At 47.3% G+C, this 22054-nt stretch overlaps 1 protein-coding gene across 4 annotated transcripts in view; it reads right to left on the bottom strand.

Moving 5' to 3' along the window:
• The window catches only part of ANO1 (anoctamin 1), a 249785-nt gene that overhangs the window by 55408 nt on the left and 172323 nt on the right, over positions 1-22054 (bottom strand). For all 4 annotated transcript variants that reach the window (XM_089684580.1, XM_089684578.1, XM_089684579.1 and 1 more), the window contains 4 exons: positions 21556-21594; positions 14741-14805; positions 14511-14645; positions 1814-1974 (listed from right to left, as the gene is read on the bottom strand). In XM_089684580.1, coding sequence (XP_089540706.1) covers positions 1814-1974; positions 14511-14645; positions 14741-14805; positions 21556-21594 — 400 coding nt within the window. The remainder of the gene's footprint in view (positions 1-1813; positions 1975-14510; positions 14646-14740; positions 14806-21555; positions 21595-22054) is intronic.

The following is a 22054-nucleotide window of genomic DNA, read 5'->3' as shown; positions in this document are numbered from 1 at the left end:
CTGTGGGACCATAATAGAGGGAACAAAACTGGAGTAAAGGGCTCTGGGCTCAGAGTGAAGGGTGGGTCAGGGGAGTCCTTCATGGTTTCTTGCACCAGGGCCCTGAAGGTTCTAGTTACGCCTCTATGTTAAAGTGATATTAAACCCTCAGTATTAAGCACTTTCAGCATTTGAGTTATTCACTTACTAAGTATGTAGCTTTATTTATCTTTTAATCCTTGCCTATGTTCCCATTAAAGCTGGCACCTTGACCGCTGCCCCAGGTTGCCTGTTGGTGGTTCCTATCTCAGGAAGTATGTGTCTCCCTACACTGTGTGCATCAATAGAAACACACAGGGTAGCCTAGGATGGCAAAACACTCCCCTGCTCCTCCCTCAACCTCATTCCTTCCTTCTCCAAACGAACAAACAGACTCCAGACTGCACTGTCCACTGTGAACTCTTTTCGGGAAGACTGGAAGTACTAGAAACACTTATTTTTATTGGTTTCTTTGGTTAATTTTTGTGTTAGAATAGCATATTAAGTATTGCCTCAGCTCACACTTATTGAGTTCATATATTTTGACTTTTAGGGCAGGGTGACATTTTATATGATTTTTGGTAATTTTTTATTACATTTGTTACTTTAAAAAGGGAATATAACGGCAGAAAGAAAAGGGAATATAATGGCAGAAAAAAAACACATGGGTTTAACAATTTTTTTTCATGCAACTGAGGTTGTGGCAGGGGTGTGTCTTTTGCCTACGCACTGCATGCCAAAAAGGTGTGCATCGTTCTCATCTCAGAGTAAAGAGAGAGATGCTACCCTGCATTCCCTACCTATGCCAATTGGTAATCTTGGAGCAATCATTTTAGGATTCTTCTTGCTGCATATCCTAAACTCTGGCTATGGCTGCATGATGGGAGTCATGTGTTGTTTTTCTTGGAAATAATCAACCAATCAGTGGCTCAGCCTGAACATCATTCCTGAATTAGGACAGTGGACATGTGAACCTCTCCCCACCAGCTGTCATTAGAGCTGGGGATAAAGCCTGGAGTGATCACTATGCATGGTGCGTTTCCAGTAAAGTCCCTACAAGTCATCAATGTTTTTAGCACCTTCATGGCTCTATGTATATAGAAAAGGAGGCCACTATATACAGTGTTTCCAGCACTGTCCACTCAGTCTTCTGCAGCCCTATCAGCAAGCATTGGAATCCATGCGGAATATTGTGCAGAATCCTCATTAAACCAGACTTTTGGGCAAGAATGCCCAAAAGCACTGAAAAAATATTAATGAATCTGGCTTCATGGATTATGTAAGCAGATAAGAGCTAACTTCTCAGGAATTAGCTGTAGCACATGTGCCTCTCTCAAACAGCATTAGCAGTTCACCAATATGATCAAAATATAAACATTGGTGTTACCCTTTAAATCATTTAGTGAAAAGTAAAGTTCCTTGTCCAATCCCCTTCAACAGGATCACAAACCTTTCCCTCCTTCCTAGATTGTCCATTCACCCCAAGGGTCAAACTTTTCTATTATTTAATACAGATAAAAACTTGGGGAAAAAATTACTCTGATATCACCCAAAGTTTTAAAGATATGTCCTACAGGATGTTGTAGTCTCCTAAACAGAACACTTGGCTTGGGACATTGACCTACCTTGAGCCGTTACAGCAGATATTTTCCTGAACTAACCCAACCAACATAAAGTCCATGTTATATAATATACCTTCCTACAAAATGTTACATAATTTAGAAAGCAACAATACAGTAGTTTATACTATATGTTTATGGTAGATGAGGCAGCTAAAAAAATCCATTGGTCTTACCCCACAAGGCCATGAAGACTGAGAAGAAGACAGTGGCTGGGTTGTCGAAGAGATGGCTGGCTCGAGCTGTAGCGCAGGCAGAGCTGATCTTCCAGTAGTTACATGTCTTGTCACATAGGGGGCACATGGTGATGTTATTTCGTTGGTCACACATTTCTATGCTGGGATAATGAAGATGGAAAAGTCAGAACAAACACAGTTTACACAAAAGGATTAAGGATCTCAGTCAGGTTCAATTTAGAATATAATAATTATAAACAAATGACTGTCAGATGTAAAGAAACTTCCATACACCGCTAGGACTCATACATACTCATCTCTAAGTTGTACTTAACTGCACAACCTTGTCAGTTCTGTACAGTGTACTGAATGAGTTTGTTATCTGTCAGACAAGTCTGGTCTCTGCTTGTCATAATGGAAAATAAGTTTGCTATTGGAATTATTGAGGGGTGCTTAAAGCCATGTCTCCAGTTGGGTATGCAGTCTCTGATGGGTTTATTTTTATGAATGGGCATTTCAGCACAGGATACTTTCTCCTGTTATCCTTCTGTCATCGGCTTGGTTAAAATAGAACTAAAGTAAATAATTTAATTCTGGATAGAATAAGGGAAGGTTTTAGCTCCTGCCAGTTTTTTTCCCCATCTGTATCCCACTAGTGAGATTCCTGTCCCATAGCTGAAACAGGAAGTGAAAGAAAATCTATTTGATACAGCGAAATCTCTAGAACTAGTGTGCCCATTTGGAAATTTCTCCCATATTCTTGGTCTGGTGACAACCCAAATGTGGGAGTTTTTGCTCACTTTCACTCTTGGTGATAATGGTAAACAGGACAAATGGAGAGGGTGACTCTCCCTAATGGGGACACAGACAGAAATACAAACCAATCCATAATGAAAAGAAAAAAAAGAAAAAGTTATGCCTTTAGTTATATTTTAAGAACCAATCACAATGGACTTTTAATTCCTCTTGGCTTCCCTTAAATTGTGAAAGTTTAGCTTTAGTTAGATACACAAATTACATGCATATATGGGAGCTGTTTTATCTGCTAACGGATTTATTTTTTTCATCCAGTCTCATGAGCACAGGTTGGTCAGTGACCTCCTATGTCATATCACTGCAATTAAGTAATGCAGATTGGTCACTGACCCACCCACAGAACTGCTGCCTGTACAGTGAATGCACATCGGCATCTGATTTTTGCTGTACAGGGGAATTACAGGAGGCTAACAGATTAAGGCAGGTGCTAATAAAAAAAACAAGCCACTCTCAAAACTACATTAAATAGTTTTCTGAGATTTTTTTAAAATAAACATAACTGGTTTAAATAGGAATCTTTTACTGTCTTGGAGTTTAAGCTAGCTAAAGATGGGTCAAAGTTAGTATCCAAAAATGTTTTCATTTCATGCGATTCAGCAAGAATTTGATGAAATTCAAGCTGAGGTTGGCCTGTGCTCGACAATAGTCAATTTAAAAATCAACCAAACTGAGTGGAAAACTACCATTTCAACAGTCGCAGCACCCTATTAGATTCAGTCACTGTTTGGTAACACCACTGAGTACCATAGCTGGCAGTGGAGATTCCTCCATCCACACTGCTTAGCATGGATTGGGGAACTGATAGATTTCTCCTGTTAAGCCTGTGAAGCAAGAGAAATAAGACATTTAGGGCAAGCAGCCTTAAACGTTTAGTGCATGGATTTAGTTGTATGTATGTATGCTTTTATTATTATATTAATAATATGCCATAATTTAGGTATGTTGTTGGTAACAGAAAGAAAGGTTATGAAGACAACTAAGACATCTTATTTAATCCAAACCTAATGCCTCATCCAACCTCCCGCATTTATTTCTGATTGTGATATACAGTATTGATCTAGACTTATTTTCTACACAAGTTGCTAGATATACTAGCATTATCATTAGAGATGAGCGAATTATTCAAAAATTCGGTTCGGCTGATTCGCCGAATAAATTCGCTTCGAGCCGAATATATTCGCTGCGAATTTAACTTATAAAAAGGGTGTTTCTAGGCTTCAGAGAGCCTTTATATTAGTGCAGAACACTGTACCTTTAATTTAAATGCCCTTGGAGTCTGCTGGGGAAGAGAAATAATACTGTCAGTCAGTATGACATGCAGATGAGTGCCGTCGATCTTAGAATCACCGCACACTTCACTCATTTGGGCAGTCACGGGGCCAAAACCAGAGTGTGGAGCCACAGTGTGGCGGTGGAGGCAGCAGCAATGGGAGGCCATACAGCACCCTATGACAAAATGGAACCCACCACCAGTGTGAGGAGACCTGAAAGTGGCACATGGCAGAGTGTGGCGATGGAGACAGCAGCAATGGGAGGCCGTACAGGGACCCATGACACACTCTGGACCTGGCAGCAGCATGAGGAGGCGGTACAGGGGCCCATGACAGATTACGGGCCTGGCAGCAGCATGAGGAGTCGGTACGGGGGCCCATGGCAGATTACGGGCCTGGCAGCAGCATGAGGTACAGGGGCCCATGGCAGAGTGCGGAGCGTAAGCAGCTAAAATTGAAGGCCATACAGAGGCCTAGGTTTAAAAGTCCCCCCAGCAGCAGCGTGGGGAGACGACTATCAAGAGTCCAATGGCAGAGTGGCGGAGCAGAAGCAGCTAAAATTGAAGGCCATACACAGGCCTAGGTTTAAAAGTCCCCCCAGCAGCAGCGTGGGGAGACGACTATCAAGAGTCCAATGGCAGAGTGGCGGAGCAGAAGCAGCTTCAATTGAAGGCCATACACAGGCCTAGGTTTAAAAGTCCCTCACAGTTAATTCCAATAACGAACTCTACTCCTCCGTGCAATCTACTTACGAGACCCTGGGCAGGTCTGGGTCCAATTTGTGGTAGAGACTGGTTTTGTTCAGCCATGCTTGAGCGAGTAATAACAGGTCTGTGCTGCCCTTTGGTGTCTGGCTTAATGCGCACAACACTGAACGTCCCAGCGTTTGTCAACGATTTGCCGTTAAGTGATGCAAACCCGCTGAACCACGTTCATGAGGAGCCGGTACAGGGGGCCATGAATCAGTATGGACCTGGCAGCAGCGTGAGCAGACGACAGAGACACATGGCGCAGGGTGGCGGTGGATGCAGCAGTATTCGGAAGCCAAACACAGGCCTCGGTTAAAAAGCGGAAGCCGTCAGCAGCGTGAGCAGACGACAGAGGCACATGGCGCAGGGTGGCGGTGGAGGCAGCAGCAATGGAAGGCCATACAGCACCCTATCACAAAATGGAACCCACCAACAGTGTAAGGAGACCTGAAAGTGGCACATGGCAGAGTCTGGCGATGAAGTCAGCAGCAATGGGAGGCCGTACAGGGACCCATGACACACTCTGGACCTGGCAGCAGCAAGAGGAGGCGGTACAGGGGCCCATGGCAGAGTGGCGAAGCGTAAGCAGCTTAAATTGAAGGCCATACAGAGGCCTATGTTAAAAAGTCCCCCCAGCAGCAGTGTGGGGAGACGACTATCAAGAGTCCAATGGCAGAGTGGCGGAGCAGAAGCAGCTTCAATTGAAGGCCATACACAGGCCTAGGTTAAAAAGTCCCCCCAGCAGCAGCGTGGGGAGACGACTATCAAGAGTCCAATGGCAGAGTGGCGGAGCAGAAGCAGCTTCAATTGAAGGCCATACACAGGCCTAGGTTAAAAAGTCCCCCCAGCAGCAGCGTGGGGAGACGACTATCAAGAGTCCAATGGCTGAGTGGCGATCCGGGAAGTCAGCGTTGTGATTGCAGATGCAATGCAGAAATTCTACGAAGTAATGCCGTGGGTGCGAAGAAGATCATATACTGTCGTACTTCCATCCATAAGACGGAACAACCTGCGAACCGGGAGCTTTATTGCCCTGACCCGCTGAGCAGCTTCTGGGATACCCAAGAGGCCCATGACAGAGTGGCGGAGCGTAAGCAACTTCAATTAAAGGCCATACAGAGGCCTATGTTAAAAAGTCCCCCCAGCAGCAGCGTGGGGAGACGACTATCAAGTGTCCAATGGCAGAGTGGCGGAGCGGAAGCAGCTTCAATAGAAGGCCATACACAGGCCTAGGTTAAAAAGTCCCCCCAGCAGCAGTGTGGGGAGACGACTATCAACAGTCCAATGGCTGAGTGGCGATCCGGGAAGTCAGCGTTGTGATTGCAGATGCAATGCAGAGATTCTATGAGGTGATGCCGTGGGTGCGAAGAAGATCATATACCGTCGTACTTCCATCCATAAGACGGAACAACCTGCGAACCGGGAGCTTTATTGCCCTGACCCGCTGAGCAGCTTCTGGGATACCCAAGAGGCCCATGGCAGAGTGGCGGAGCGTAAGCAGCTTCAATTAAAGGCCATACAGAGGCCTATGTTAAAAAGTCCCCCCAGCAGCAGCGTGGGGAGACGACTATCAAGAGTCCAATGGCAGAGTGGCGGAGCGGAAGCAGCTTCAATTGAAGGCCATACACAGGCCTAGGTTAAAAAGTCCCCCCAGCAGCAGTGTGGGGAGACGACTATCAAGAGTCCAATGGCTGAGTGGCGATCCGGGAAGTCAGCGTTGTGATTGCAGATGCAATGCAGAAATTTTATGAGGTAATGCCGTGGGTGCGAAGAAGATCATATACCGTCGTACTTCCATTCATAAGACGGAACAACCTGCGAACCGGGAGCTTTATTGCCCTGACCCGCTGAGCAGCTTCTGGGATACCCAAGAGTTTGGCTTCTGTGGGGAATATGGTTGAAAACTGAAACTTAAAGGCATGTTGACGGAAGGGCACCAGTGTCAGTGCTCCGGAGGGAATATAGCTTCAAAGCTGACACTTAAAAGGTATATCCACGGTCAGAGACCACAGGAAGTGGAGCTTGCGTCTTAAATCGACTGAATGTGGCAGACGTGAAACGTCTACGGGCCGTATATGAAACGGGTTGTTCCTCTTTCTGGAATAAGTGTTGGAAATGGCCACTCTTTTTGGTGTGGCGTTTTGTCTATTTAACCACTTGCCGACCGGCCGTTGTATATAAACGGCCGGACGGTGGCACTGCAGGGTCGGGTGGCCGTCAATAAACGGCCTCCCCGCACCCTGCTTGTGCGCGCTCCCTGGGAGCGCGCAGCACCGCGATCCGGTGCCCGCTGTGTCCTCCGGACACAGTGAAACACCGATCGTCGGACGGGACCTCTGTACGAGGTCCCGATCATGTGATCACTGATTGGCCAATCAGTGATCACATGCAAAGTAGTAAGCAAGATGTCACTTGTGACATCATTGCTTACTATGTGTGAAATCTGTGAATGATCACAGAGGTCACATGGTACAAGGCTATTCACAAAAGCCTTGTACCATGTGACAGGATGTGACCAATCACAGCTCACTCAGTTCTTCTCAATGAGTGCATGAATGCACACAGAGAGAAAGAGAAATGATTGCTTTTACATCCTATATGGGTGTAAAAGCAATCAGTGTAAAAAAAAAAAAAAAAATCTTCATCACCCCTCACAAGTAGTACAGTGTCACCATGGTGACACTGTACTGCTAGGGTGACAGTATGTAAAAAATAAAAATAAAAATAAAAATTAATAATATAAAAAAATAAAATAAAAATGTAAAAAAAAATGTTTAAAAATTATAATTTTTGCTTATAAACTAATTTGGATTTTTTTTTTTTTACTAAAAAGATAACGGAATAAATTTTGGCTAAGATTTATGATGAAATATTATTTATTTGCAAAATTTTATAAAAAAAACACTTTTTTTCAAAATTTTTGGACATTTCATTTACATAGCAAAAAAAATACAAATCCCAGCGGTGAATAAATACCACCAAAATAAAGCTTTATCCATCTCAAAAAAATGGTAAAAAATTAATTTGGGTACAGTGTTGCATGACCGCGCAATTGTCATTCAAAGTGTGATAGCGCTAAAAGCTGAAAATTGCCCTGGTCAGGAAGGGGGTAAAAGTGTCCGGTCTGGAAGTGGTTAATTCCGATAACGGACTCTACTCCTCCGTGCAATCTAGTTACGAGACCCTGGGCAGGTCTGGGTCCAATTTGTGGTAGAGACTGGTTTTGTTCAGCCATGCTTGAGCGAGTAATAACAGGTCTGTGCTGCCCTTTGGTGTCTGGCTTAATGCGCACAACACTGAACGTCCCAGCATTTGTCAACGAGTTGCCGTTAAGTGATGCAAACCCGCTGAACCATGTTCATGAGGAGCCGGTACAGGGGGCCATGAATCAGTATGGACCTGGCAGCAGTGTGAGGAGACCCGAAAGTGGCACATGGCGCAGGGTGGCGGTGGAGGCAGCAGTATTCGGAAGACATACACAGGACTAGTTTAAAAAGCGGAAGCAGTCAGCAGCGTGAGCAGACGACAGAGGCACATGGCGCAGGGTGGCGGTGGAGGCAGCAGTATTCGGAAGCCATACACAGGCCTAGGTTTAAAACTGGAACCCAGCAGCGTGAGCAGACGACAAAGACGCACATGGCAGAGGATGGATCTGGCAGCAGTATGAGAAGGCGGTACAGGGGCCCGTGGCACAGTGTGGTGATGGGGGCTACAGCAACTGGATGCCAGAAAGTGGCCGATAGGGCTATATACTGCATGGAATTATAAAGTTGTAAAGACAGCGGCCTATAAGGCTATACACACTATAACAATCATGACTTGATTGACCATTGGCCTATAAGGCTATACACAGCATGAATATCATGACTTATTCTGAGAGTGGTTTGGAAGGCTATATACAAAAAGTAATTCATGAGCTGTCCGGACAGCGGACAATAAGTACATATATACAAATCAATTCATCAGCTGTCCAGCCAGCGGCCTCAAAGGCGACACATATAGAAAGCAATTCATGAGCTGTTCAGACAGCGGCCTCTAAGGCGACAGATATACAAAGCAATTCCCGAGGTGTTCAGGGAGCGGCCTGAACGGCTAGGTTATTACTAAATATATTTTTGTGGCCAAACATCGGCCTATAAATAGATGTCTACACAGTGACAAAAAATTATGTCGCCAGACAGCGGCCCCTAAGGCGACAGATATACAAAGCAATTCCTGAGGTGTTCAGTGAGCGGCTTGAACGGCTAGGTTATTACTAAATATATCTTTCTGGCCAAACATCGGCCTATAAATAGATGTCTACACAGTGACAAAAAAGTAGGTCGCCTTACAGCGGCGTATCCTACAAATTGACATTATAAGAAATGGTTTAGACCAAAAAAAAAAAAACAAAAAACTTTGATGCGATGCTATACCTTAGTAGATTGTGGAAAGTCGACAAGTCAAGCGTAACTGTGTACATTACAGAAAATCTTAACAAGACAACCAAACATGTGGCCAAACCGTGACCGATACAACAAGTTAACAATGTAAGAAACAGGAGGGGGCCAAACCGTGGCCAATAAATAAACAGTCCACCTCATTGATGAGATGGACAACACGTGTCAAATAAATATTTAAAAAAATTGCTATTCCATCGGTCTGGAACTGGTCGACTATAAATAATTAAAAATTTTAAATTCATGTGACAGTCGTCCAGCGAAGTATAAATAATTTAAAAACCCCAATTCATGAGGGGCCCGACCTGCAGAGTATAAGTCATTAAAAATGTGCAAAACATGAGTCGGCCGACCAGCAGCCTCTCAATAAAATATATATACAAATGTACGGATCAGGTGGAGGTCTTCCATTTGTCCCTAATAACATGTTTGGGGCATGATTCATGGCGGATTTAGTCAGTTGTGTCAGGAACTGGTGGTTTGAAATCCAGACTAATCCACGCCTGATTCATTTTCACAAACGTGAGTCTCTCCACACTTTGGGTGGACAGTCGTGTCCTCCGCGGAGTTACAATACCTCCTGCCGCACTAAACACGCGCTCCGATGCCACGCTACTGGCCGGGCATGACAGCCTTTCAAGGGCAAATTCAGCTAGTTGGGGCCAAAGGTCAAGTTTCGTTGCCCAGTAGTCAAGGGGATTGTCTACCTCGGTTGGCAGGGTGCTGTCCAAGTAGGCCCAAGCCTGTTGTTTGAGGTCCTGCTCCAGGTCCACCTGATGCTGCTGCTGCTGCGGCTGGTTAGTAGTTTCCTCACTGCGCTGGTGAAGAAAGCTACTCATCATGGACTGCAGACTGAGGCAGCCGCTGCTGGTGGAGCTGCCACTGCTCCTACCACCCCACCCCTCCCCTGCTGCCATGGCAGCGGAACGCAAGCGCACAGGGCCCACAGTGTCTGAGGATGGACGTTGGCGCAGAAAGGCAGAGACCAACTGACTACATAGGTGGTTTTTATAGTACTTTATTTTGGCCTCCCTCTCAGCAGGTGTGAAAAAGGCCACCATTTTTGAACGGTAGCGAGGGTCCAACAAGGTGGACAGCCAAAAGTCATCCCTCTGTCTGATGGTTATTATTCGGCTGTCGCTAGGCAAGCAACCGAGCATGCTATGGGCCATTTGTGCCAAGGAATGCGAGGGACTCCCTGCCTCCATCTCCACAGCATACTGCCACGGTGCGTCTGGGTCCTCTGTCTCCTCCTCCTCCTCTACCAGATGCTCCTGCTCCTCCACTCCTGTCCGCTGAGTGGAAAAACCACCCATTTCACTCAATAATTCCTGAGCACCAATGTCCTCCTCTACCTCCTCCTCTTCTTCCTGTCCTGCCCCCACAGGGGTCATGTGGCGTTGAGATCTGTGCGCCACGTCTACCGCACCCTGACCAGCCATTGTTAACAGCATTTGTTCCAGGACGTGCAACAGAGGAATGACGTCGTTCATCCCATAGTCCTGCCGACTCACGAATAGCGTGGCCTCCTCAAAGGGCCTGAGCAAGCGGCAGGTGTCACGCATGAGCTGCCAATGGCTGACATCTAAGTTACACAGGGGAGTACCTTTATCCGCTTGTAACATCAGGAAATCGGTGATGGCCTTTCGCTGTTCGTAAAGGCAGTCTAACATATGTAGGGTTGAATTCCACCTTGTTGCAACGTCGCAGATCAGGCGATGCTGTGGAATTCCGTTCTGCCGCTGCAGCTCAAGGAGGGTGTGCTTTGCGGTGTAGGATTGGCTGAAATGCATGCAAAGTTTACGTGACATTTTAAGGATGTCTTGCAGTGGGATGGTGGATTTTAGGAACCGCTTGACAACCAGATTGAACACGTGAGCCATGCATGGCGCATGGTACAACCTTCCTTGACGCAGAGCAGACACCATGTTCTTTCCGTTGTCGGTCAACATGGTTCCGATTTTCAGTTTGCGCGGAGACAGCCATCTGTCGATTTCTCTGTTCATTACACTGAGAAGTTCCTCCCCTGTGTGACTACGTTCGCCAAGGCATACCAGGTGCAGCACAGCGTGACACCGTTGCGCCCTGCACATGTGATATGCCGGTCGGGTAATGGGACTTGGCACGGGGGTGGCGGCTGAGGACACGGGTGGTGGTAGAGGCGGACATCTTTGCTGGACCAAGGACATGCAAACGTGGAGGCAAAAGCGGCGTGACCTGTCCAAGTTGCTGGTGCGGCTGTGCCGGCACCACATTCACCCAGTGGGCCGTAAATGACATGTACTGTCCCTGACCGTAGTTACAGCTCCACACGTCGGCGCTGCCGTGCACTTTGGCAGAGACCGACATGCTCAAAGACTGGCCCACCATCTCTTCTACATGTGAATGCAGGGCTGGCACTGCCTTTTTGGCGAAGAAATGCCGGCTTGGCACTCTCCACCGCGGCTCGGCACAAGCCATCATTTCTCGGAAAGGTGCTGAGTCCACCACTTGGAAAGGGAGGGACTGCAGCACCAGCAACTTGGACAGGAGGACGTTCAGCTTCTGCACCGTCGGGTGCGTGCTCGCAAACTGTTGTCTCTTGGAAACGGATTCCAAGAAAGACTGCTGACGGAATCCGTGAAGAGGAGTAGCAGGAGAAAGAGCATCTGAACGAGCGGAAGATGCCGAGTGACAACTCCCCTCAGCAGAGGTGTTGGAGCCTTGACTGGCTGATAGAGGGCGATTGACGTCGGGTGACGGAGCAAGTAACGTAGCGGGTGATGGAGCGGGGGCTGGGGTAGGCAGAACCGCCGTATCTTTATCACGGTTTTCCCAGGCCACCGAATGGCGACGCTGCATATGCTGACGCAACGCTGTAGTCCCAACATTGGCCCCCTGGCCACGCTTGACTTTCTGGCCACATAGTCGACATACGGCTACGTTTACTTCCTCGGGCGGCTTGACGAAAAATTGCCACACCGCCGAGTAGGAAACTTTGCCCCCGCTACTCCTCACTGGCTGACTGCTACTTCCTCTGTGCACACCTGCACCACTACTGGCCGTGGTGGTAGGCTGCAGTGGAGCTGGTGCTCTACTCCGTGGCCGTTTGGCTCCACTGACACTGCTGCGACCCTGCTGCCTCCTGGGCAACCCACCGACTGTTTTGCTCGCTGGCAAGCTGGCACCCTCTTCTCCTGATGATGCGGAAGCAATAGCCTGATGACGACGAGGCTGCCAAGTGCGATCAGCCTCATCATCATCAATTAGGGTCTCCGCGTCACTACTAGCCCTCTCGGCTGCGTGTGGGTCAGGAGACAGACCTGTCTCTAGACCGGCTACCGAGCCACTCTCCTCGCCAGTACTTCTTCGCCTGGCTGCTGAAGAGGCGGATGTCTCCCCCCGTTCCTGACCGCCCTCTGTTAGCTCTTCCTCACTGTACAGTGGGGCTGAGCCCACAGCATGCGATACTTCGCTTGGTGAGGGAACACTAAAGGACAGGGGCAGGTCGAGGACACGTGATTTCAGTGGGCTTGCTCCCGGGCCATGCCAACTAACGGTTGTGTCTGACGTACCCACCGACCGTTGGCTGTAGGTGTCAGAGGTGACCTGGGAAGAGGAAGACGACCGAGTCAACCAATCGATGACGGCAGGGTTGTCGGTGGAGACACGACCGCTGGATGACACCGGGAGCACTGGCCTCTGGCTGCGACTAGTGCTGCCTCGACCCCTTCCTCTGCTGCCACGTCTGCTCGCTCCTGAAACATTGCCTCCTCTGCCACTCCTCTGCGTGTTGTCTGACATACTCTTTAATTCAATAAGCACCCCAAAAATAAAACCGGATTTAACTCTTTGAACGTACAATAGTGGTTGTGAAGCAGAAAGTCAGTTTATTTAGCACAATCGGTCAATTGCAGCTTGCCGTTGGCTGTAAACTGTACGTTTAGGTCACTGGAATGCACTAATTACCCAAAAAATATTACCGCCACCCGGCGTGTATATGGATTTAACTCTTTGAACGTACAATAGTGGTTGTAAAGCAGAAAGTCAGTTTATTGTACACAATCGGTCAATTGCAGCTTGCCGTTGGCTGGAAACTGTACGTTTAGGTCACTGGAATGCACTAATCACCCAAAAAATATTACCGCCAGCCGGCGTGTAAATGGATTTAACTCTTTGAACGTACAATAGTGGTTGTGAAGCAGAAAGTCAGTTTATTTAGCACAATCGGTCAATTGCAGCTTGCCGTTGGCTGGAAACTGTACGTTTAGGTCACTGGAATGCACTAATCACCCAAAAAATATTACCGCCAGCCGGCGTGTAAATGGATTTAACTCTTTGAACGTACAATAGTGGTTGTGAAGCAGAAAGTCAGTTTATTGTACACAATCGGTCAATTGCAGCTTGCCGTTGGCTGGAAACTGTACGTTTCTGTCACTGGAATGCACTAATCACCCAAAAAATATTACCGCCAGCCGGCGTGTAAATGGATTTAACTCTTTGAACGTACAATAGTGGTTGTGAAGCAGAAAGTCAGTTTATTGTACACAAATCGGTCAATTGCAGCTTGCCGTTGGCTGGAAACTGTACGTTTCTGTCACTGGAATGCACTAATCACCCAAAAAATATTACCGCCAGCCGGCGTGTAAATGGATTTAACTCTTTGAACGTACAATAGTGGTTGTGAAGCAGAAAGTCAGTTTATTGTACACAAATCGGTCAATTGCAGCTTGCCGTTGGCTGGAAACTGTACGTTTGTGTCACTGGAATGCACTAATCACCCAAAAAATATTACCGCCAGCCGGCGTGTAAATGGATCTAACTCTTTGAACGTACAATAGTGGTTGTGAAGCAGAAAGTCAGTTTATTTTGCACAATCGGCAAACTGCAGCACCAACTGTGCACGACAGCCACCAAAAAAAAAAGGGTGTATGTCACTTTAAATTTTCGATTCTTTGATAGCTGTGGCCCTAAGTAACGATTCTGTGTCCCTGAGTAACGATTCTGTGTCCCTGAGTAACGATTCTGTGGCCCTAAAGTCTCTGTGGCCCTAAGTCTGTCCCTTAATACACACAGGTCTGTCTCTCTTGAATGACCGGAGGCTAATGGAGAATTCTAAGATGGCCGCGATTTATAGCTCCACCATTACACAGTGCTGGCTGGCTGCTGATTGGCTAAAGCGATCACATGTCATGAATGCATTATGGGTCAGCGCGCCTTCCCAGAGATCCCTGCCCCATCTTCTCTGTCCATTTTCTCCGTCGCCACACATTTCGCCGCCATTTTTGGGAAAATTCGATTCGTGCATCCGAAGTTTGCTAATCTTCGGATTCGTCGCGAATAGAATTTTTCCAAATCTTCGGAACGAATTCCACTTCGTCATGTTCGATTCGCTCATCTCTAATTATCATGTTTGTAAGGACTTCACATTACAACACCATACCTTGGGATGTCCTGGTCTACAGTAGCACAGCCATAAAGGAACACGATGATGCCGACAATGGATGCTGGAATAAGCATTTGGGTGTATACTCCCAGCCAGGCAAAATACAGGGCAATCTTCTCACCAAAATATTTCCTGATCAAAAAGAATAGCATAATATTAACTGTTCTTTTCAAAAGGTTAACCAAAATCAAACCTAAAAAATAAAAAGGTACATTTTGATGACTTACCTGACCAGGTCAATGGGTTGATACTTGTAGAATACTCCATAACTGGCCCACTCATCACATAGCAGCTAAAAGATGAAATTAATTAGAATTTGAGAATTTTTTTTAAAGTGGAGTCAAACATTACTGCTAAGGAGACCATTACAGAGGTTTTAATACACTGCCCACCCCCACAGACCTGAAAATAAAAAACAATGTATAGGATTGTTTAGATACACAAACAGGCTCAGTTAGGGTAGAACTAAAGACTCCACTATGGCAGTCTAAACAAGTAACATATCCAGTTACTATATAATGCACAAGCCTCAAAGTAAACAAAAAACATCCTTTACCTTCCCTGACTAAGCTAAAAATTCTCATTGGTGTCTCACCCTCCCTCTCCCAGACACTGCAGCTCACAGTTGGAAAGCTTCAGCTAAAGTGGCAGAGCGAACAATCTAGAGAGCAGTGGGCAGGTCTAGGTGTGGTGTGATTGACATGCTACAGGCTTATGAATCAGTAGCGACTTTGCCGATGGCTACGACCCCTGGATCATCACATCCCACTGCAGTGCAAGCAGGGACAGTATGTGCGAGTGTGGCAACTCTGCTCTGAATTCAGGAGCAGTGAAGCATTGTTATCACACCATCACAGGAATCTGCAATAATGGAATCTTAGGTATTTGTGGGACTTAACAGGGGAAAGAGAAAACTATAAGTGCAGATGCTACACAGTGCATTATTTTTCATTGTGCTATTTTAATAACTTAAATGTAGATAAATATCTTTACATAATTAAAATAACTTTGGGTCCAATCACCATAACTCTAGACAAAACTCTGTTTTGGAGATTTCAAGGAATGTGGAAGCTAGAAGCACAGGTTTAGCTTTGCAATGTCTTTTTTTTTTAAATTAAAATGGAACTAAAGATTTTTGCATTGTATTAAAGAAATTCAGTATTGCTATTTGTACAGGACTCGTGTAAGGGGGTCAAGACAGGAAGTGGAAAAGCTCTCCAATGGGGAAAGACACAGCAACAAGTAATTTTTTTTTAGTGTAATGAGGAACAATACTAATGTCTGAAATGTGTATTGCTGTCTGTTTTCCTGATCATATGACCTTGACAGAGTTTCCCTTTGCTTTGAAGAGATTTTATCTTACGTCCTAATGTGCCAGTAGGTAAAATTGAAGGGAAACGTTCTTGAAGGGACACAGCAAAACAACAAATCTGATAGGAATCTTCAAGTGTTACTAAACCCAAAAATATAATATTTTTTCATTTTACTAGTCCTGGGTGCTGTGGTTGCATTTGTTTTCTATTTTGAAACTTGTTTTTGCTGTTTGTTCATCTGCTAATCCTGCAAATAACACTTTCTTACGCCATGCCTCCACTGTATCTATGGAGGAGTGATGTGGGTGTCACCCTAGGCTGCTGTGCTGATATAAACAAACATGCCCATTATCTCCTCATCGACATTACATGGGTGGCATGGCAATTGGTAGTTTACAGAAGATAGCTAGGAAGGAAAATATACATTGTGCAGCTCCCAGGAAGTGTCAAGGACATGGCATTTCAGGCAAGGTCAGCTTTTCATATTTGCTGAAAATGTGCTTAGTCTGGAAAAAAAAAACCCAATGCAGCCACCAGATATAAGGACTAAGCTGCAACAGTTTGCTTTTTTGCTCTTGGGCTTATTTCTCTTTTAACCATTTTGGTTTTACACACACTTTAAACTGCCAAACCTATCAGAAATGTGGAGTTATGTTTACATAGTTCTTATAGGAATAATTCAAACACCTGCTATAAGAAACAATAAAATATTCTGGAATGCTGAGAACAGCTCACTACCTCCCAACATTACGTAGCTACTGAATCTATTTGAAGGAACAAAACACAGCTGGATCCTGACAGCCAGAAGTACAGTGGCAGGGTCATCATCAAAGTGAAAGTATAGGGTGCAGTTCCGCTGTTTCCAATTGGTGAAAGAGCTGTGTGCATTGATTAGTACAAGTAACCTGACATTTACTGTTCTTCACAGTGGCTGGCTCTTGTACAGCTGCAGTACACCGCACTGTTGCCGATTACAGCTCTGTGGATGTTGGCCGGTGTGTAACAATGAACCACATCTGCAAGAAACCTCCTGTTGGTTCCATGACAGAGCCAGCCAGGAAACACCCATTTAATTAGCACTAATGTATCAGTGTTTAATTTTCCCATCAATCTTATCACGCCCACACTGACTTCATGATAAGGGTTAGGATATGTAACTATTACATATAATAAAACAAACCTTTGTGACATATTTTAGTCTTTACTATGGATATCTTAAAGTATAATTTCTTAGTTTAGAACTTCTGTCAGGTTTACATACCTCTGAAGAAAAAACAAAATTGTGTTTGTGGCACATCTATTTTTTCCAGTTTCACTGTAAAGTGTTCCTTTTTAAGAGACCCATCTTTGTATGTGAGCTGCTTGCTCAGTGCAAACGTACCCTAATCTGTCCATTCCATGCCACTCTGAGGAACCTGGCTCTTTCTAGAGATCCAATGCCAACTTACCTACCCTCTCAATATCTGATTTTCCTTCACATCCTGTATCAGTGTCAAGAATGTCACTATAACATGAAATAAGGAAAAAATCTCCAAAAAGGAACAAAAGGAAGTGGAAATACATTCTTGCATGTCCCACTGTATTATAAATAAGGACTTTAGATTTCTGTTGTGTCCATGATGAAGAAATTTCAACTGGTTTCCTACCCTAGCGACACTTTTACCACTAGGGCAGGAAGTCAGGAAATAGCTTTTCAAAAGGGCAGACAAGCAGTAAAAAAAAAAAGCCAGACAGAGCTGCTAACATCTCCCATCTCTATCTAAAACTAAAAAATATTTGGCTGAAGTTACACTTTAAGACAGTGGTTCTCAACCTTCCTAATGCCGTGACCCTTTAATACAGTTCCTCATGTTGTGGTGACCCCCAACCATAAAATTATTTTCGTTGCTACTGCATAACTGTAATTTTGCAGTGGGAGGAATAGTGCCCCGTCGTTGGTGTCAGTGGGGGGAGGAATAGTGCCCCGTCGTTGGTGTCAGTGGGGGGAGGAATAGTGCCCCGTCGTTGGTGTCAGTGGGGGGAGGAATAGTGCCCCGTCGTTGGTGTCAGTGGGGGGAGGAATAGTGCCCCGTCGTTGGTGTCAGTGGGGGGAGGAATAGTGCCCCGTCGTTGGTGTCAGTGGGGGGAGGAATAGTGCCCCGTCGTTGGTGTCAGTGGGGGGAGGAATAGTGCCCCGTCGTTGGTGTCAGTGGGGGGAGGAATAGTGCCCCGTCGTTGGTGTCAGTGGGGGGAGGAATAGTGCCCCGTCGTTGGTGTCAGTGGGGGGAGGAATAGTGCCCCGTCGTTGGTGTCAGTGGGGGGAGGAATAGTGCCCCGTCGTTGGTGTCAGTGGGGGGAGGAATAGTGCCCCGTCGTTGGTGTCAGTGGGGGGAGGAATAGTGCCCCGTCGTTGGTGTCAGTGGGGGGAGGAATAGTGCCCCGTCGTTGGTGTCAGTGGGGGGAGGAATAGTGCCCCGTCGTTGGTGTCAGTGGGGGGAGGAATAGTGCCCCGTCGTTGGTGTCAGTGGGGGGAGGAATAGTGCCCCGTCGTTGGTGTCAGTGGGGGGAGGAATAGTGCCCCGTCGTTGGTGTCAGTGGGGGGAGGAATAGTGCCCCGTCGTTGGTGTCAGTGGGGGGAGGAATAGTGCCCCGTCGTTGGTGTCAGTGGGGGGAGGAATAGTGCCCCGTCGTTGGTGTCAGTGGGGGGAGGAATAGTGCCCCGTCGTTGGTGTCAGTGGGGGGAGGAATAGTGCCCCGTCGTTGGTGTCAGTGGGGGGAGGAATAGTGCCCCATCGTTGGTGTCAGTGGGGGGAGGAATAGTGCCCCATCGTTGGTGTCAGTGGGGGGAGGAATAGTGCCCCATCGTTGGTGTCAGTGGGGGGAGGAATAGTGCCCCATCGTTGGTGTCAGTGGGGGGAGGAATAGTGCCCCATCGTTGGTGTCAGTGGGGGGAGGAATAGTGCCCCATCGTTGGTGTCAGTGGGGGGAGGAATAGTGCCCCATCGTTGGTGTCAGTGGGGGGAGGAATAGTGCCCCATCGTTGGTGTCAGTGGGGGGAGGAATAGTGCCCCATCGTTGGTGTCAGTGGGGGGAGGAATAGTGCCCCATCGTTGGTGTCAGTGGGGGGAGGAATAGTGCCCCATCGTTGGTGTCAGTGGGGGGAGGAATAGTGCCCCATCGTTGGTGTCAGTGGGGGGAGGAATAGTGCCCCATCGTTGGTGTCAGTGGGGGGAGGAATAGTGCCCCATCGTTGGTGTCAGTGGGGGGAGGAATAGTGCCCCATCGTTGGTGTCAGTGGGGGGAGGAATAGTGCCCCATCGTTGGTGTCAGTGGGGGGAGGAATAGTGCCCCATCGTTGGTGTCAGTGGGGGGAGGAATAGTGCCCCATCGTTGGTGTCAGTGGGGGGAGGAATAGTGCCCCATCGTTGGTGTCAGTGGGGGGAGGAATAGTGCCCCATCGTTGGTGTCAGTGGGGGGAGGAATAGTGCCCCATCGTTGGTGTCAGTGGGGGGAGGAATAGTGCCCCATCGTTGGTGTCAGTGGGGGGAGGAATAGTGCCCCATCGTTGGTGTCAGTGGGGGGAGGAATAGTGCCCCATCGTTGGTGTCAGTGGGGGGAGGAATAGTGCCCCATCGTTGGTGTCAGTGGGGGGAGGAATAGTGCCCCATCGTTGGTGTCAGTGGGGGGAGGAATAGTGCCCCATCGTTGGTGTCAGTGGGGGGAGGAATAGTGCCCCATCGTTGGTGTCAGTGGGGGGAGGAATAGTGCCCCATCGTTGGTGTCAGTGGGGGGAGGAATAGTGCCCCATCGTTGGTGTCAGTGGGGGGAGGAATAGTGCCCCATCGTTGGTGTCAGTGGGGGGAGGAATAGTGCCCCATCGTTGGTGTCAGTGGGGGGAGGAATAGTGCCCCATCGTTGGTGTCAGTGGGGGGAGGAATAGTGCCCCATCGTTGGTGTCAGTGGGGGGAGGAATAGTGCCCCATCGTTGGTGTCAGTGGGGGGAGGAATAGTGCCCCATCGTTGGTGTCAGTGGGGGGAGGAATAGTGCCCCATCGTTGGTGTCAGTGGGGGGAGGAATAGTGCCCCATCGTTGGTGTCAGTGGGGGGAGGAATAGTGCCCCATCGTTGGTGTCAGTGGGGGGAGGAATAGTGCCCCATCGTTGGTGTCAGTGGGGGGAGGAATAGTGCCCCATCGTTGGTGTCAGTGGGGGGAGGAATAGTGCCCCATCGTTGGTGTCAGTGGGGGGAGGAATAGTGCCCCATCGTTGGTGTCAGTGGGGGGAGGAATAGTGCCCCATCGTTGGTGTCAGTGGGGGGAGGAATAGTGCCCCATCGTTGGTGTCAGTGGGGGGAGGAATAGTGCCCCATCGTTGGTGTCAGTGGGGGGAGGAATAGTGCCCCATCGTTGGTGTCAGTGGGGGGAGGAATAGTGCCCCATCGTTGGTGTCAGTGGGGGGAGGAATAGTGCCCCATCGTTGGTGTCAGTGGGGGGAGGAATAGTGCCCCATCGTTGGTGTCAGTGGGGGGAGGAATAGTGCCCCATCGTTGGTGTCAGTGGGGGGAGGAATAGTGCCCCATCGTTGGTGTCAGTGGGGGGAGGAATAGTGCCCCATCGTTGGTGTCAGTGGGGGGAGGAATAGTGCCCCATCGTTGGTGTCAGTGGGGGGAGGAATAGTGCCCCATCGTTGGTGTCAGTGGGGGGAGGAATAGTGCCCCATCATTGGTATTAGTGACACCAATGATGGGGCACTATTCCTCTCACTGACACCAATGATACTTACCTTGCTGACCCCTGCTCCAGCCTGGGCTCGCTCGCTCCCTCCCTCTCCCATGGTACAGACACTTACCGGTCAGATGTCTTCCTTCTCCGGCCGCTCTCCTCCACTTCACTCGCTCGATCTTCGCGGTGCCGCTCTGCTCCTCCTCTCCAAGCTCCACCTCCTCGCCGGTGATTGGCCGCCTGTGTGCCTCACCTGAGCTACAGTTCCGGCGGCCAATCACCGGAGAGGATTGATCCCGGGGGTGTGTCCAGATGACAGGGACGGCATGTCATCCCGCCCACACCTGGAGACTGATAGAGGAGCGGTGTCTCGGTTCCTAAGACCATCGGAAATATGTGTTTTCCAATGGTCTTAGGCGACCCCTGTGAAAGTGTCGTTCGACCCCCAAAAGGGGTTGCGACCCACAGTTTGAGAACCGCTGCTTAAAGACAATACACAGCTCATGCTGTTCAAAAATTTAATTTAATTTGCTGGCAAATTCCTCTCTCACTATTCCTATTAAAAGTTAAAATTTCACATCAGTAGGACACATGTAGCATTGTCAAATCACATAATTTTGAGTATATATATAAAAAACAAAAAAAGTAATTCTCATAATGGATAAAACTGCTCCTTCTGGGATCCTTCATATAATTTAAAGCCTAAGCAGAGATTACATGTTCTGGGGCTAGCAAGAGTACTGCACATGTTTCAGGTCATTCAAGACTGCAGTCTATTGTTTTCAGACAGACCCTGTATGGTAAACTTGCAGTGTGATAAAAACATCAGAAAAGCAAAACCAGAAGCAAAGCCTGCATATGGAATGAGCAAAAAATGGCTGCCTTATGTACTAAGGTTCACGTTTTTTTTTTTTCTCCCTAATATTGAACACACTTGATAAGAGTATTTATATTCTGCTGATCCCCTTCACATGTATTCCTAAGTAAAAAAATGTAATTGAAGAACACCTTAGACATTACAGAAACATACCTTCCGGTCATTGGGTTCACAATCATTCTCAAAGTCCCCCTGAAAAAAAAAGAAAAAAAAGAATTAGGCAGACTAAATTTCCCTTTTGTAAAGTAACATAGTAGCACTGCTGCTCTGCACCCAGGTTTCATCCTCTGATCCTCATAGTATATGACTACAGCTTGCTGTCACAACACAACAGATCATGATTCTGGTCCACACAGGGTATAACTCACAGAATGTCTTTATTCAGATAAGTTCAAATATCCAGCATTACATGGTATGAGACACAGGAGCACAAAATTACATTAGTAATAACAAATATGAAGTACGCACACGCATAAAAATAATTGGCCACAGAGTTTATTATGGGGTAACCCAATAATCCATAGATATCAAAACTTGACAAACAAAACAGCCTAGCCCTAAAGGCTCGGGCCAACCATGAACATAATGATCAAGTTTTAATTAAACTAACTTAGTCCCTCCAGCCTTAACTAGCTAGGTGACCAAACCCCAC

This window comes from Staurois parvus, unplaced genomic scaffold, assembly GCF_062004578.1.
Source record: "Staurois parvus isolate SC_StPar_1 unplaced genomic scaffold, SC_StPar_1.0 ptg000350l, whole genome shotgun sequence".
NCBI classification, from domain to species: Eukaryota; Metazoa; Chordata; class Amphibia; order Anura; family Ranidae; genus Staurois; species Staurois parvus.
The sequence above is the reverse complement of the archived record's forward strand: the minus strand, read 5'-3'. Positions and strand labels throughout refer to the sequence as shown.